The following is a 16,806-nucleotide window of genomic DNA, read 5'->3' as shown; positions in this document are numbered from 1 at the left end:
AGTCAGGAGGTGCACATTGAGCAACAGGCTGACATCAGCTAAAATAACAGGATGGTGGAGGGAGCGGCTCAGATGCTAAACCATGCGGATGTTACTTAGGACACCATGGAAAACATAGTTTCTGATTAGGAAAAAAAAATAAGCCAGAATTGCAGCTTTGTTACTTAATCCAGGAAGTTTTGTCAACAAAGTTCAGCCATATGAACTGGCTCAGCATGACCACACATAAAAGCTACCAACCTTTTACTGGAACTGATAAGCGACTGCATGGCTAGCCACAGCCAGGCTTAACCAGCAGCGAAGACTGCCCGACGTAGGCAATTCCTACTTCCTTCCCTGCCCACTATAGCAGAGCTCCCCTGGAGAAGTCATCCAGGTCCTTGCCCAGCCCTTGCTCACTCATTAACCCCAGTGCCTCACTTTGGGAAGCAAGGATCAAAGGGATTTGCCGTCAAACCTCATGCTTATTTAACTCACACTCTTATCTCGCTCCTCTTTGATCGGTCAGTTCGGATCCACAGGTGAGGAAAAGGCTGTTTCACCACCCCCCCTTAAAAAACAATCCGGGATCTGAGATACCCCCCTGAGCCAGAAGTAATGCTAGATCCTGCTCCAGCATTAGGGCAAGACATTAGTCCCTACAAAAGATCTCCAGTCTTTCTCTACCTTTGTTATTTGCCCTGAAGCTCCCATGTTAAGAAAAGCCTGTGTTGACGCTCTGCTTTCTTCATCCTCTCCTATCTTTTGGAGTCACTGGGGTTTGCCTCCCTCCCTGGAAATGTAAACATTTCAAGATGAACAGGGTGAACTGTGGTTGTCAGCTTAGTAAAGGAAAGAAGAACCAATTGCAGTGTTTTTTACTGAAAACCCTTCTCCTTTGCATGGCCACCTTAGTGCTGCCTGCAAGGCCTCGTTCCATCACACACTTCCTCACATTGGAAGGGCTCAGTAGCTTCTTGCTCTACTCTAGAGGCCAGAAAATCAGCTCAGTCCCAAGCACAACCACAGACAGGGTGGAGAATGGATCTCTTGAGAGCAGACCTGAGGAGAAGGACTTGGGGGTGTTGGTGGGTAAGAAGTTCAACATGAGCCAGCAGTGTGCACTCGTAGCCCTGAAATCCACCCATGTCCTGGGCTGCATCAAGACCAGCGTGACCAGAGGTCAAGGGGGGATTCTGCCCCTCTGCTCTAGTGAGGCCCCCCTGCACTGCTGCATCCAGCTCTGGGGTTCCCAAGACAAGAAAGACATGGAGCTGTTTGAGCAAGTCCAGAGGAAGACCCCAACAGCTATCTGCGAGCTGGAGGACCCCTGCTGTGGAAACAGGCTGAGAGAGATGGGTAGTTCAGCCTGGAGAAGAGAAGGCTCTGGGGAGAACTTAAGAGCTCCAGTACTGGTACTGGAAGTACCTAAAGGGGCTACAGGAAAGCTGAAGAGGGACTCTGTCAGGGAGTCCAATCACTATAGGACATGGCAAAGCGAGTTCAAACTAAAAGAGGGGAGATTTAGATTAGATATTAGGAAGAAATTATTCCCTGTGAGGATGGTGAGGCCCTGGCACAGGGTGCCCAGAGAAGCTGGGGCTGCCCCTGGATCCCTGGCAGGGTTCAAGGCCAGGTTGGATGGGGATTGGGGCACCTTGGGCTGGTGGGGGTGTCCCTGCCCATGGCAGGGGGGCTTGTAATGAGATGTGCTTTGAGGTCCCTTCCAACAAAAACCAGTCTGTGGTTCTATGTGACCAGAAGTGGCTCAGCATAGGAAAAAGGAGCACTTCCCATGCTATTTCAACCTAAACTGGCCCACGGTCACATCAGAGTAACACAGCCATGGAAAGGTCTACAATAACGAAGCAAACTAGGGCAAAAAGCTGAAGATTGAGGAGACTGAAAAGGGTGAAGGAGACTGAGAGTCTTTGTTTCTACAAGCACGTCCAGCATAAGAAACACCAGTGCACGGAGGAACTGAAGAACAGGAAGAGAAAGCCTTTAGATCAAATGGAAACTTTATCTTCTTGTACTAAGCCCTTCAGAAGTGCCTTTTTCCAGAAACAACTGGTAAGAGAGTTCTACCCCCATTCCCATATCTCCCAACCACAATCAGACAGACCTCTTTTTGTTGCAGTCAGTTTCTGCTTTCTTTTTAGGTGAGAGTATCAGGGTTGAGCAACAGCACCTACGAAAGCAACCAAACCCCAGGGGCTAGGAATTGGGAAGCAGGCGCAATCTCTTCCTGACTAGCACATGACCTTTATTCATTTTCCTCCTTGAGAATGAGATAGCATTTCATCTTCAGGCAATGTGTTTCGCCTCATGTGTCCAGTAAGTGAGCTAAGAAAGGCACTATTCATTCACCAAGAACCAATATTAGAAAGCATCTTTCTTCACTTTTGAAAACTAACGGATTGTCCTTGCGTTACACACGGGGAGTCAGGGGACATGTGGAAGGTTACAGCACTTTGCTTTAACTTCAGAGCTCCGTTGTCTTGTGAAGAATGCTGCCCTTTACAGCTCTTTTTATGAAGATATCAGAAACTCTGTTAACATGCCCGTGTTGCTTACAGCACCAGGACTGCAGCCAAGAACTAGCACCCTAAGAAGTAGCTGTGGCACCCAGTACCCCTCCTCCCATTCCAGCCCCTTCCCCCAGAAATTTAATAGAATTTGGGGAAGGGACAAATGACAACAGCAAGCCGCCAACCGCCAGCAGTGCCTTCCAGTATCATTACTATTTGCATACCTAACACACCCGTCTAATCCTGTCATTGCAAAGCAAGAAAGCTAATTTTCCTATAAGTACTTTCCACTTCGTTGGCCTTCATATACATTAGCTCTGCTTCCTCAAGCCGCGCAACTGTGTCATAACTCATCTGCGTCTCCTCTCCCTTGGCACAACCAATCCAAGCGACGCCTCCACCTCATCTCTCTGCCTCAGACAGCCCGTACCACAGAGGCAACTCCCAGCTCTCAAGCGAGGGCCAGCCCGTGGGCCAGCCCTGCCCCCAGCTCAGCGCAACCCCCAACTCGCCAGTACCGCAAGCACCAGCAGCCTGCCAGAGCCAGGCGGCAGCACCCGTGCAAGGCTTAGGCCTCTGCTGAGCCAGGGCAACTCGGGGGAGGCCGGGCTCAGGCCCACGCCAGAGGCGGGCTGGCTGCAGCACCGGGCTGCCCAGCCCTGCCCCTCCGTCCGGCCCTACCGCTCACCTCGCCCACCCCTGCAGGCACCTTCTCCCCCCAGCAGCACCGGGAGGGAGGCGGGGGGGGGGGGGGGGGGCTGCCCAGGGCAGCCAGGCGAGGCAAGCGGGAACCGCCCCGGTACCGGGCCTCGTCCCACCCCTGCAGCCCCCTCCCCAGCCCGGCCTCCCTCAACACAACGGCGGGGTGACTCAGCGCAGCCCGGGAACCCGTAACCCGGGACGGGGCTTAGGCAGCGCTGCGGAGCCAAAGAAATGACGAGCTGGGGCGCCAGCGCGGCCGGTGCCGGGGGGAGCCCGCGGGGTGCCGGGGCCCGCGCCGGGCCGCCACCGGGGGGAGCCACAGCCTGCGCTGCCGCCGCGCGGGCCGCAGGGGGCGCTGCCGGCGGAGGAGCTTCTCGCTGAACCAATCGGGGGCTCCGGGAGCGGGAGCGGGGGGTAGCGGGTGCTATTGCCCCCGAAGCATGCTGGGAAATGTAGTCCCTGGCGGAGGGGGGACATCTGTAGCCGCTCCAAGCAGGGCTGCTGCGGGGAGCGCTCTGTGGCTCGTCGGGGTGCCTGGGGCGGCTTGCGCATGGCTCGCTCCTCAGGGTCACCTGCGGGCCGGCAGGGATTGCCCAGGGCTGCCGCGGGGCCGCCTGACTATCCGCCCGGGGGGTGCCACTGCCGGTGTCGCCACGGAGATCAGGCCTCGCCGGCGTGCGGTGATGGCGTCGGCGCGGCGACTCCAAGCGGCATCCTGGGAAGCGTAGGCCGGGGAGAGGCGGTGGCCGCGGGCGGGGATCCCGCCCGAGGGGAGCGCGGCCCGTGGCTGCGCCGCTGCCCGCCGTGCTCAGCTCCGGTGCGGGAAGGAGGACCGGGGGAGCCCGTGCAGCCGCCAGCTCCCGGTTGGGCTCTCCAAGCGCTCTGGGAGGACCAGTGCGGCCCCGGGCTGAGGCGCCCAGCGCGGGCTGGGCCGCGCAAGCGACAGCCGGGAGGTGACAGGCTCCGGGCTCAGCGCTGGCGGGGTCGTTCCAGGACCCAGGGGAGGCTCTGCTGGCCAGGCACGCTTTGGCCTCCCTCCCCGGAGCGGGCAGGCACCGCTGCCGTGCGGCCACCGGTCACCGAGTCCAAGCCCCGCGCACTGGTGGCACCGTAACACTCACGACCAGCATTGAGAAGTGACAGTTCCTAGGCAGTAACACACCAGGGAACAGCCTCGAGTTACACCGGGGGAGGTTCAGATTGGATCCTAGGAAAGATTTCTTCCCTGGAAGGGCTGTCAAGCCCTGGAACAGGCTGCCCGGGGAAGTGGTGGGGTCCCCACCCCAGGAGGGATTTAAAAGCCGTGCAGATGTGGTGCTCAGGGATGTGATTTAGTGGTGGGCTTGGCAGTGCTGGGATCAAAGAATCACCACAGGATTGGAAGGCACCTCCAGAGCTCATCGAGTCCAACCCCCCTGCCAAAGCAGGGTCCCTAGGACAGGTCGCACAGGTCAGTGTCCAGATGGGGCTGGAATATCTCCAGAGAAGGAGACTCCACACCCCCTGGGCAGCCTGTCCCAGGGCTCCATCACCCTCACTGTGGAGGAGTTCTTCTGCATATTGGTGTGGAACTTCCTGTGCTCCAGCTTGAGGCCATCGCCCCTTGTCCTGTTCCCACAGACACTGAGAAGAGGCTGGCCATTTCCCTCTGTCTCCCACACTTGAGATATTTATAAACATTAATAAGATCCCCAACTTGATGATCTTAAAGGACTCTTTCCAACTTATTCTGATTTTTCCTGTCCTGATTTTAGCTGCAATAGAGTTAATTTTCTTGACAGTAGCAGGTACAGGGCTGCGGTTTGGATTTGTGCTGAAACAGTGTTGATAACACAGGGATGTTTTTGTCCCTGCTGAGCAGTGCTTACACAGAGTCAAGAATTTTTCTGCCCCTCACTGCGCCCCACCAGCGAGTAGGCTGGGGCTGCACAAGGATTTGGGAGAAGACACAGCTGGGACACCTGACCCCATTGACCAAGGGGATATTCTGTACCATGCTCAGCATGTATAGCTGGGGAAAGAAGGATAAATGGGTTGTTCAAAGTGATGGCATTTGTCTTCCCAAGTCATCCTTACACATGATGAAGCCTTGCTTCCTGGGGATGGCTGAACACCTGCCTGCCATGGGATCAGGGAATGAATCTCTTGGTTTGCTTTGTTCACACTTGAGGCTTTTGTTTTGCCTATTAAATTGTTTTTATCTCAACCCACAAGTTTTCTCTTCCGATTCTCTCCATCTCACTGGGGACCAGGGTGGGGAGGTAAGCAAGTGGCTGTGTGGGGTTTAGTTGCTGGCCAGGGATAAATCACAACTTTTCCATATTTTCATTGTCTTTGTGATTACAATTTCTATGCTGGTGTTTGTCCTTTTGATTCTGTGAGCTATTAACAACTCCGGACTGAACAGTCCAGCTCTGCCTGTCACTGTAGGGTAGTTTCCCACAGCCCAGCTCACAGCTTTTTCCTCAACTTGGTTTTCTCAGCAGCCTGAGCCATGCTTGTGCGGTTTGGCCATCTTAGAGCTGAACTTTTGATTCTGGGCATGGACCTGAAAGGTGAAACGGACAGGGTGACAGAGACATTTACAATCAATAGGAGGAAGGTCAAAAGGAGCCCAGTTGGGATGCCTTCTTAATGGAAACCACACCAAATGCAACAGTATGTTGCAGCTTTACAGAAGCTTTAAATTGCATCCTCGCTAAATCTCTCAAAAAAGAGCTGTTGCTGACATTGGTACCTAACAGGGACATGCACAGACCTTTCTTCCACTGAGGTTGCTAACCTGAGAAATGACCATTTTCACTCTTCACAAAGCGCCTTGGTTACCTAGTTTTTGGTAGGGACATGTGAAAGATGAGGAAGAAACCCCAGGGCCAAGTGGTCCCTTCAGGACCACATTGCATTAGAAAGCACAGAATGATTTGGATTTGGAGGGGTTTTGGGGGTCATCCAGCATCCCAATGCTTTTCAGCTGAGCTGCTCCATGCAGCTGGTCCACAACCCACCTGGTTACTCTGGCTCAGGGATAGGAGGACATGGTGCTTGTCTTTGCCAAACTTGAGGCGTTTTTTTCTTGGCCCTTTCCTCTGGCTCGTCCAAGGACTCCTCCAAAGTCTAATCCCGCCTTTCATGGCTACAAACTGCTTCCCCCCCTCAGTTTACCATTATCTGCAGACTCCCTGAGGTGCCATCTGCCCCTTGTTTTGGTAACGGATGGTGCTGAACAGGATCAGGGCCCCAGTAGCTGTTCCTTGAGCAAGGCCGCTTGGACGTCAGGTTGCTGACTATATTACTTTTACCTTGAAGGTCCCACTCCTCTTCCTTACCTTGCCTGCCTGGCAGGGGGGCAGTGCCATTCCCTGCCTTTTCCCTGATCCACAGGAGCAGGTTCCCAAGGGGAACCACAGGAGCATTTCTTGGGTTTGCAAGGGGTGGGATTAGGAAAACCTTTAGTGTAGCTACAGATGAGATTGATGAGAAATGGGTCAGGGCAACTAGAAGGGCTTCTACATACGCCAGCCAGTGGAAAGCCACCAGATGAGCACCTGGTGACACTTGAACAAGTCCAGTCCAAAAAAATATGATAAACTATGTCATGAGCGGGTGAGATCGCTCTCTTAGAGCTGGCTGCCATATAAGGGAGGATGTGCAAAATCTTTTAGTCTTCCAAATTTAACACATACAATCACACCCATATCTAGTAGTTATCTGAACTGGACTTTTCTTTAAAACATTTTGGTTAAGAGTTGTCATCATGATTTTAAGCTACAAAAATATAACTTTCTGCTGCATTTAGGACAAGCTACCTTTATAGACAACAAGGAGACGATCTTTTAGGGATGGGATCCATCTGATCTAGGTGAATCACTTCCTAAATTGATTTTCTTCTTTTTTTTCCTACCCCAGGGACTAGAAAAATTAACCTGGGAGGCTAGCTCAGATGTAGCTTCTCTGAACAAGTCATCTACTTTTAATCAGGTGGATCCCATCACTTCTGTTTGTATTGTGTGTTGCACCAGAAGCACAATAAATCCTTTTAACTTTCAAGAAAACTCACTGAGAACACACTCTTCTCTCTACTGTTCTCCTTAGGGCATCCTTCACCTCTTGGTTCCTCAGGCTGTAGATCAGGGGGTTCAGCATGGGAAAGACAACCGTATAAAACACAGAGATCACTTTGTCCGTGTCCAAAAAGTAGCTGGAACTGGGTCGTAAATATGTGAAGAGGAGGGAGCCGTAGAATAACCCGACGGCTGTCAGGTGGGAGGTGCAGGTGTAGAAGGCTTTGTGCCTGCTGTCAGCCACGTGGAGCTGGAGGATGGTGCTGAGGATGCAGCCGTAGGAGACAAGGATGGTCAGGAAGGTGCTGGTTTGTATGAAGCCACAAAGGGTGAAGAGGAGGACCTCGTTGACATGCGTATCGGAGCAAGAGAGCTCCAGCAGCGGGGGAATGTCACAGAAGAAATGGTTGATCGCTTTGGAGCCACAGAATGACAACGTGAACGTGAAAGACGTGTGCACCAGGGAGGTCAGGCCCCCGCTGAGATACGCCCCGGCTACCATGCAGGTACAGACCCTGCGGGACATGGCCACAGTGTAGAGAAGAGGATGACACACGGCCACGTAGCGGTCATAAGCCATCACGGCCAAAATGAGGCACTCGGCGTCGGCGAAGGCAGCAAAGAGAAACATCTGTGTTTTACAGCCAACTAAAGAAATGGTCTTCTGCTGCGCTAACAGGTTCACCAGCATCTTGGGAGCGATGGCAGATGAACAGCTAAGGTCTAAGAAAGATAAATTGTTCAGGAAGTAGTACATGGGCGTATGAAGGCAGGCATTGAGCTGGACGAGCACAATGAGGCCAGCGTTCCCCACCAAAGTGGTGGCATAGACGAGTAGCAGGAGCCCAAACAAAGGTACCTCCAACTCCGGCCGGTCAGTGAAACCCAAGAGAATGAACTCGGTCAGTGTCGTGTGGTTTTCTTCAGGCATTTCATTACCTGGCATTGTACACGTGAGATTTGTCAGGTGATCAGTCAGTCCTGGCGAGTAAGCAATGCACAAACACACCGTGTCCTTCACAAGACAGAGGTAGTGGAAATGTAAGCAGCGTTATTAGAGGGGAACCCAGTGGCTTAGATGATGCCCATTGAAAGAAAAGCTCAGGAGGACATTCAAAGTCAGCTTTACAAACTTTCTTTCCCTGTGGAATCCCTTCCTGTACATCAGACCTACTGCATCATGTATACGAAATAGGGCCTCAGGTGAGATTTTATTTAAGAGCTGGACCATAATGTGCAGGTATAGAAGAAACTTGGTCTGATGTATCTATCACTAGAGGAAACACATATTTGAGTAGAAGAGCTGTTACATATTTACCTGTGAGAACAGCAGAGTAAGGAGTTCTGGCACAGTTAATAATGAGTTTTCTGAGTCAGCAGTGAAATTGGACACTGGAAAAAAATGGGTTGGAATGCTGGAACAAACACAGATCATCAAGTTTAAAACTAAATTAAATATTGATTTCTTATATAATATTTTGTGAGTTCAGTTTACTTTCCTGAGGCTGATTAATTATTAAGCAACTGATGAAAAGAGTGCCATGAATGTTGGTTTGAAACTTCAAACACAGATTTTTCAAGCTATTTTCCCCACTTTTTTTTTTTCTTCTGAAACTATTATTTGAATTTGAATTAGACTCAATCCCGTAGAAAAATAATTCTGGGGATTAACTTTACCTTTCTAAAAAAAATAGAGTGTAATCAAACTTTACTCTGTTGCAATGAATCTCACCTGTAGTTGGCTTTCTAAAGGTTGGTCTGACTGTGTCATCTCCAGTTCCATCTGCAGACATTGCAGAGGGAGAGGTGGGATGCATCATACCCTGGTGATGTGCGGGTCTATTGATGAGAAATGAAGCCTGGATGACCAATATAAATTCACTTGAGATGGTCACACTTGGGTGAGATGAATCCCATTTCAGACAGCTTGCTTTATTCTTGGTGAAGGCTTGGTACATCCTAAAACCTGTATCCTTTCTGGGTGTGCCTGTTTACTCCAGATAATGTCTTGCGTGAATCAGGTCATGATGTAGGTCCCCCAGTTACATTCCTAGAATAAGGTGACAAATCCCACAAAATTTCAATTATTTTTATGTTTTATTTTTAGCCAAGACCATTTATGTACCATTTAACATTACAGTTTATTCTGACACTCTCACAGGCAATTTCAGACATTTCTGAGGTAGATAAAAACGAATCTTTCTGCTCTCAAAACTATTCCATGGTTATGCAACTGTGTCTCACCCTTCCTATTTTCAGCTGTTGATCATGCTGAAGTGTAGCTATGGAAATCTCACCGTCTGCTAAAAATTCAGTGGTCTCTGATGAAGACCTGCAAGAGATAGCAGTTCCCAGATCAACATTTTAGGTGCAAAAATTGATTTAAAAAATTACTCTGCCTTTTAAAAGATATATTCATAATTATTTTTTCTTTTGTTGTATCATGATGCAGCAACTCTTTCCTTTAATGCATCTGAAATTCATCCAGTCAACAAGGCTTAGGCTTAGAACAATTTCTACACAACTGCTTGAATGGAAGGAAATTTTACTCATTAGGAGACTTACCTGCTAGGGAAATACTTATTTGTTTTCCTTGATGCAGGAAATGTTTCTTTTGGGGAATGTCAAAGATTTTATATCTTCCTTCTGGACACAGGAGACTGTGATGTTCTCGAGGGAAGGGCAGAACAACAAATTAAAATGCTACTGGTGATGTCTCAGTATGGAAATGTTTCCATGAAACTATATGCTCTAAGGATATTGTAAGCACTCTTGGAAATGCTTCTGATATTTCCTTTGGCTAGAAACCCATAAACAGTATTTTTTTAAAGAATCAAGACTGATGAAATGAGGATGGCCATTTTGGCAAGATGTTGTCCCCAGGCTGTGATCTGGAGTCACAGATCCAAGGCCACTGGGGCCTTGAAGCAACCACCTTAAAAATAAATAAACAAATGCACGTGAAAGTCATCATGACAATTTAGAAACCATGATTTAGGCCATCATTAGAACATTTTTGTCATTGAAATTAAAAGTGCTGGTTCTCATTAGCTAAAGACCCTGTGTAATACAGTAATTGTACACCATCATCAAGAACTTCTAAATGGGATGAGGACAGCTTCGAGGCTGCAATTTGTGTTGGCAACACACTAAAGACCTCAAAGGCTCTGGAGGTCAGATGACCCCCCAAAATACTCGAGAATGGTCTTAACTAGCTGTAGGCATCTAAAAGTTATTCACCAAAGTTGGTTAGGTGGGGGGTTTTCAGCTATCATTGTCTGAAGGACAATTCATCCCACTGTAAACTAAGTTTCTAAGGAAAATGTTATGTATTGCTTTCTGCAGGTCTTTCCCTCCCTACACTGACTATAAAATAAGCTCAGAGAGCTACATTTGAGCTCTACATGCCTGTTTTATGCTGCTGAAATTGTACAGAATGGATCCTACCCTCCCTATTCCCATACTCTGTCCTGCAGCACTTACAAAAACACAGCTTGAAGCTCTGTCCACAGAGGTCACAGGTGACATTCTTGAGGCAAGACCATATATATATATATATAGATAGATATAGATAGAGATAGAGATAGAGATAGAGATATAGAGATATATATTGACCCAAGCAATGACATGGGAGGCAAGCAAAGCACCATAGCAGAGTTGGTTTTGTTTTGATGTGTTTTTTTAATTCTCCCCTTTCAGCAAACTGTGACGAAACAGGAAAGCTCCACAGAGGTTTCCAGTAGCCAGTTGTTAAAGAATTTCACTAGACTTTGACTTACTCCAGGCTTGCTTTTATTAACAACTGAGAGTTGGGCCATCACCTCAGTGAGTGGCAACCCAACTGTTATGGCTATGATCTTACATACTCTTTTAACACAATGACATAATAGACCAAGTCCTCTATTTTGGTCAGCTGAAAGTCCATAATTTGCCTCTGTCTTCTTCTCTTCAGGTATCAGTGATTGCTCAGTCTCAGTTCTGCTTCAGATCTTAGATTCTGCTGATCCATCTCAGAGTTCACTGTCTCCTTCTTTCCCAAGGTGTCGATATTCTATGTTAAACATCTAAATTCTTAGAATTCTACTTAACCATAAAATACTTTAATCTTCTCCTACACTGAAAGACTGTCCTCGATCGTTGCTATTACATTTGTGCACCTACCCTAGTCAATCTTTCATTTATAACTATCCACTGATTAACTCGGTTGAAGACCAACTCCACCATGGAAGGAGCTATAAACGGGACTCTGAGGCAGCTTGTATGATTAGAATTTATTACATAAGTGTGAATTACATAGTGTGAATACTGTATCATTAATCTTATTCCTTCATAATAATTAACTCTAACATATTATTTGTACTAAATTCTATTTTATTTTAACACCAGTGATGGATTTATGTGGACCTTTGAAACACTGGGCAGAGGTTAAACTATGAAAGATGACAGGGATGTAACAGATTCTCTGGGACTGTCTGCCGTGGGTGGGGCCCCACAGTGCAGCAGGGGAAGGGGATGAGGAATGCTTCCCCCAGCTAAGAAGGAGAACATCTCACAAAGAACTGACTCAAACTCCCATTCCCATCTTCCCCTGTGCCATCTGGGGTGGAGAAGGGAGTGAAATCATGGATAAAGTTAACTCTGCTAAGAAGGGAGCTGTTAGGGGATATGTTTTAAGACTTGGTTGTACTTATTATCCGACTGTTCTCATTGTGTGTGCGTAGTAAATTAGATGTGGGTTTTTGGGTTTTTTTAATTTGTATTCCGAGTCTCTTTTTCCCAGGAGGCTAACTGTGGAATGATCTCTCCCTGTCCTTATTTCCACTCCTGAGCCTCTCAATATCTATTTTCTCCCCTGTTCAGCAGAAAAGGGGAGTGACAGAGCAGATTTGCTGGGTGTCTGGACTGTCAGTTTTGCTCCTGCCCTGCTTGGCTGATGTAGATGAAGATGTTACAGTGAGCTACTGTCCTTTCCTGAGTAGGGCATACCCAAATGCTGTGTTGCTGAAACAACCTGGAGAAAGCAATCTTAACTCACCAGTATGGGACCTGATCTTGGCTCATGTGTCTTTTGTGGTGCTTTTTTCCCCATCAACTTGAGGCAGGGGAGTGACTGGCTGACATAAGGACAGGGAGAGATCATTCAGGAATTAACTGCATGAGTAAAACAGACTCAACATAGAATATAAAAAAAAAAAAAAAAAACAAACAAAACCAACTACCTAATTTATTACCACCACCACCCTCCACCCCTGCCAAGAAAGTACTTGAAAGCAGGGTGTAGAGAGGTGGGGCCTGACCTCTTCTCCCGAGGGACCAGCAACAGGACAAGAGGAAGTGGCCTCGAGTTGTGCCAGGGGAGGTTTAGATTGGATATTAGGAAAAATGTCTTCACAGAGAGAGGGTTGTCAGGCATTGGAGTGGGCTGTCTGAGGAGGTGTTGGAGTCACCATCCCTGGAGGGATTTCAAAGACAGGTAGATGCGGGGCTTAGGGACATGGGTTAGTGGTGGTTTTGGCAGGTTAGGTCAATGGTTGGACTTGATGATCTGAAAGGTCCCTTCCAACCATGACAGTTGGATGACGGATGGATAATGATGTCAGCTCCTTGTAGTGCTCATATAAAGGCTGATCATTTAACAAGGCCAGTGATCCTCTGCAGCCTGTTCCTCTGTATGACCCCAGGACTTAAAAGTTCTGTGGCAAGAAAGAAAAGGCAATCTGTGTAAAAACAACAAAAGAAGAGAGCTCAATCTTGCTGTCAAAATAAATAACATTATCTAGAGAAGAATGTGAATCCATTACTTTTGTTCTGGACAGTAGGTTTGTTGTTATTTTTTTCCCCTAATGTATTCCTGAACCAAAGGCCTCAAGATGCTGCAACCACTGCACCAACAGGATCCCTCTGGGACAGAGAAACCGTGAAAGTTGATTGTGAAGATCTTGCCACTCCCCTCCTGACTCTGCTACTGTCTCATCTGAAGTCTATGCCAGATGCCACGGGGCAGAATGTGACCACAGACTTACAGTCAGAGCTTCTCTAAATGCCACTGCGCGTCCAGCTTTCCAGCAGCATTTCTTCCTGAGGAAAGGCAGGCATCATTTCTAACATTAGCTTCCAAGGTAGGAAACACATCCATAACTATATCCATGCCATATGCATATATATCTGTACTATAAAATCCGGCAAACTTAGTTGTTATCGCTGTTTTATTCTCTATCCTGACTCCGTACCTTAAATCTTGCATACAGAATGCAACTCATTTACTGAGCAGCAAAATAATTACATAACAAACTTTTATATATGGAATGCTAAAAGTGAAGTCCTCAAAACATAACACAGGCAGAGAAGAAAAGTGTTCTGGCCTGAGCAGAATTCTTCTTATTATTTTGGAAGATATGAGAACAAATGCTTGTGAGTGTCCACACGGCTTCTTCTCCTAAGATGTGGAGAGTTTTGGACTCTTGCTGCTGGAAGTTTGTACTTAAGTGTGACAAATGACATTCAAGTTGGTACTTCACAAGTGATACCTCTGCCCTTGAGGGAGGCAGAGCTGGGACAGATGCAATTCAGCCATTCTCTGTGGTTACAGCAGATGAAGGGTTGATTTAAGACTTAAACACGTGTTTAAGTCTTAATCTCAAACCAGCAAAATCCACATTAAGTTCTAATATTGCCTTGATGAGCACCAAAATGAGGAGTTACAGCAAAAGAAGAATTAACAGCATCAGTTCATCATACAGACCATAGCATTGGTCGCTAGCAGTACTCCAACTGACTTGTCTAGAATTTCCTATAGCACAGAAAATTTTTAGCAAGCAAGCTGTTGGGCTCAGCAAGTTGCTGCTCATCAACTGAACTCCAGTAACTGTCTGAAAGTCCACTCTTAATTACTTTCAATACAGTGCAAATAATAACAGCCTAAAAAGATATTTCAGTTATTCAGTTGTTTCAGTAAGAAGCTCCATGATGCAAGCTCAGGCACTCAGTACACCTGAAATGAAGAGTTATCATTTTCTACAGAAGTCTTAACAGAAACATCAAAACAAGAGCACAATACGCAAACAAGAGAGATATTTTGCTTGAAGTAAATATTTTAAGAGAAGTGAAAAGGTAATTATGAGGGTACCATGTTTCACCCTTAGACGTGCTGTTATTTAACATGCCCGTGGAGTCTGATGGTCTGATATTGTCCCCTACAGAGACAGGCTTCTACAGTTTACCTAATCATTGTGCTCTTCATAAGCAGTGATGAAAAGCCAGCCTCTCTAAAAAGCAATGCATTTCACCCCAAAGTAACTAGACAATTTAAGTCGCTTACATGAATTATGCCTTAAAGCATCACCTTCTTTGCCAGGACTCTAAATGAAGCCTTTAACAGCTACCTGCCCAGGAAGAAGGTGGTAGTAGGCAAGATAGTTTCTGTCTTCAGTGTCCCCTCCTACGTGTCTTTCAGTTTACATCCAACTCTTCTTTACATGGGACAAAACAAGTGTAACCGTGTCAGGGCAGATGGACAAACTTTCCTCCTGCCCTTAGCACAAACAGGGTGCAGGGCAAGGGCTGTGACTACTCTGTCCCCATCTTCTCCTTTGAATTGTTATGTTTGGAATCAGCAAATAAACCTTAATAAATTAATATCCAGTTATTAACAAAATGCTTTTTGACATTGATTTTTTAAAATTTGGGATATATTCCGATGAAGGCTTCTCAGAGCTGCAGTGGCCAACTTTAATGTCATCTCAACCGAGAGCAATTTATTACTCCGCTATTTAAGAACAACAGAGTAGACAACCAGAATAACCCTGTTACTCCTCCTAGGCACCATGGACACAGATGAGCATTTGAGAAAATGTAACCAGGAAATATTAAGAAAGATCAGAATTAAGTTTCTCTTTCCTGGAACAATCTCAGCAATGGAACAAAACTTTGGGTTTTTCTTCCTTTGAAACTGCCATCACAGAAGTATTAAATGGGTAGCAGCAAGCTTCAAGAGAACTGAGTTAAGCATCCAGTTCTTCCATACTGACAGCTAGATTTCCATTAAAATAAAGCAACATCCAATGTTCCTTTGCTACATTCCTGCCTGGGGTTCCCAGCATCATTATGACTTAGTCTTCTATCCAGAGCTGTAATTTGTGTTCTTTGATTTTTCTCCCTCAAAGACCCAGGTTCATTAAGGGAATGGTCAGAAGAAACAGGACAACTGTTGATGAGTTCATTCTCTTGGGAATCACAGATATCTGGGAGCTGCAGGTCATCCTCTTTGTGCCGTTCCTTCTGATCTATGTCACTTCATTGGTGGGGAATCTCAGCATGATTGTGTTGATCAGGCTTGACCCTCAACTCCACACCCCCATGTATTTCTTCCTCTGCCACCTCTCCCTGGTAGACCTAGGTAATTCCTCAGCAGTTGCTCCCAAAATGCTACTGAGCTTCTTTGAAGACACGAAAACCATCTCCCTGCTGGGGTGTGCAGCCCACATGTACTTTTGTGGAGTCTGCATAATCACCAAGTGTTACCTGCTGACTGCAGTGGCCTATGACCGGTACGTCGCCATCTGTTACCCTCTGCTCTACGTGGCCACCATGTCTCGAAAGGTTTGTGTCCGCCTGGCTGTGGCATCCTACGTGGTAGCTTGTGTGAATGAAACCATGCTCGTCAGCTCGGTGTTCAGTTTACACTTCTATGACTCTAATGTCATCAGTCACTTCTTCTGTGACATACCTCCACTCCTGAAACTTTCCTGCTCCAGTACTGCTGTCAGTGAACACATGCTTTTCACCATCACTGCCTTTATTGCACTCAGCACCTGAGTATTCATCGTTGTCTCATGCAGCTGTATTCTTACCACTGTCCTGAGGATGTGCTCCTCAGAGAACAGGCACAAATCCTTCTCCACCTGTGCCTCGCAACTGGCAGCAGTCTCAGTTTTTTATGGGACTATGATCTTCATCTACTTCCGCCCCCCTTCCAGCTATTCCCTGGACCAGGACAAAGTGGTGTCCGTTGTCTACACCCTGGTGATTCCCACGCTGAACCCCCTGATCTACAGCCTGAGGAACATGGAGGTAAAGGATGCTCTCAAGAGACTCCTAGAAAAAGTAGCTTCCTTTAGGTATCAAACTGATAAAGCAGTGTCATAAACTACACAAAATAAACTTAGAGATCCTTGAATTTCAGTCTCTGCTGGCTGTTGACCATCTAAACTAAAAGCAAAAAGAAGATGGCAATCATGAGAACCCAAGTGTCATTGCAGCACATGTCATTGCTGCAGGATATGGTGAGCCACCACTTGCTTTTTCCTCTGCCAGGGTGCAGCTGCAATAGCTGATTTGACCCTTAAATCCACTAATTATACTCAGAGCCTCACATGCACTCCAGTCCCACATGCCACCCCCTACTTTGAAGAGTTGGTGTTCTTTGTGTTATTGCATAAGGACCTACATTTTTCTGATTGAGAAGCATCCCTTGTATTATTTAGTTCTTCTGGCAGATCTTCAAGAGGGAATGATGGGGCAAAGAGGAGATCCAG

At 47.2% G+C, this 16,806-nt stretch overlaps 2 protein-coding genes across 2 annotated transcripts; one reads left to right on the top strand and one right to left on the bottom strand.

Annotated features, from left to right (window-relative positions):
• Positions 1 to 7,265: 7,265 nt before the first annotated feature.
• On the bottom strand, positions 7,266 to 8,204 carry LOC311191881 (olfactory receptor 5AS1-like; the record flags this gene model as incomplete). Its single annotated transcript, XM_084264202.1, has 1 exon — positions 7,266 to 8,204. One exon carries the CDS (start codon positions 8,202 to 8,204, stop codon positions 7,266 to 7,268), a length of 939 nt encoding a protein of 312 aa, XP_084120328.1.
• Positions 8,205 to 15,454: 7,250 nt separating this feature from the next.
• LOC311191120 (olfactory receptor 5AR1-like) lies at positions 15,455 to 16,417 on the top strand (the record flags this gene model as incomplete). The annotated part of the gene is given in 2 exon segments (XM_084263218.1): positions 15,455 to 16,084; positions 16,088 to 16,417. Coding segments are annotated over 2 exon segments (960 nt in total).
• Between the last annotated feature and the right edge of the window lie 389 nt (positions 16,418 to 16,806).

The sequence above is a fragment of the Gallinula chloropus genome, assembly GCF_964237585.1.
Source record: "Gallinula chloropus genome assembly, chromosome: 4".
Taxonomy (NCBI): domain Eukaryota; kingdom Metazoa; phylum Chordata; class Aves; order Gruiformes; family Rallidae; genus Gallinula; species Gallinula chloropus.
Note: the sequence above shows the minus strand (reverse complement) of the source record. Positions and strands in the feature narration are given on the sequence as shown.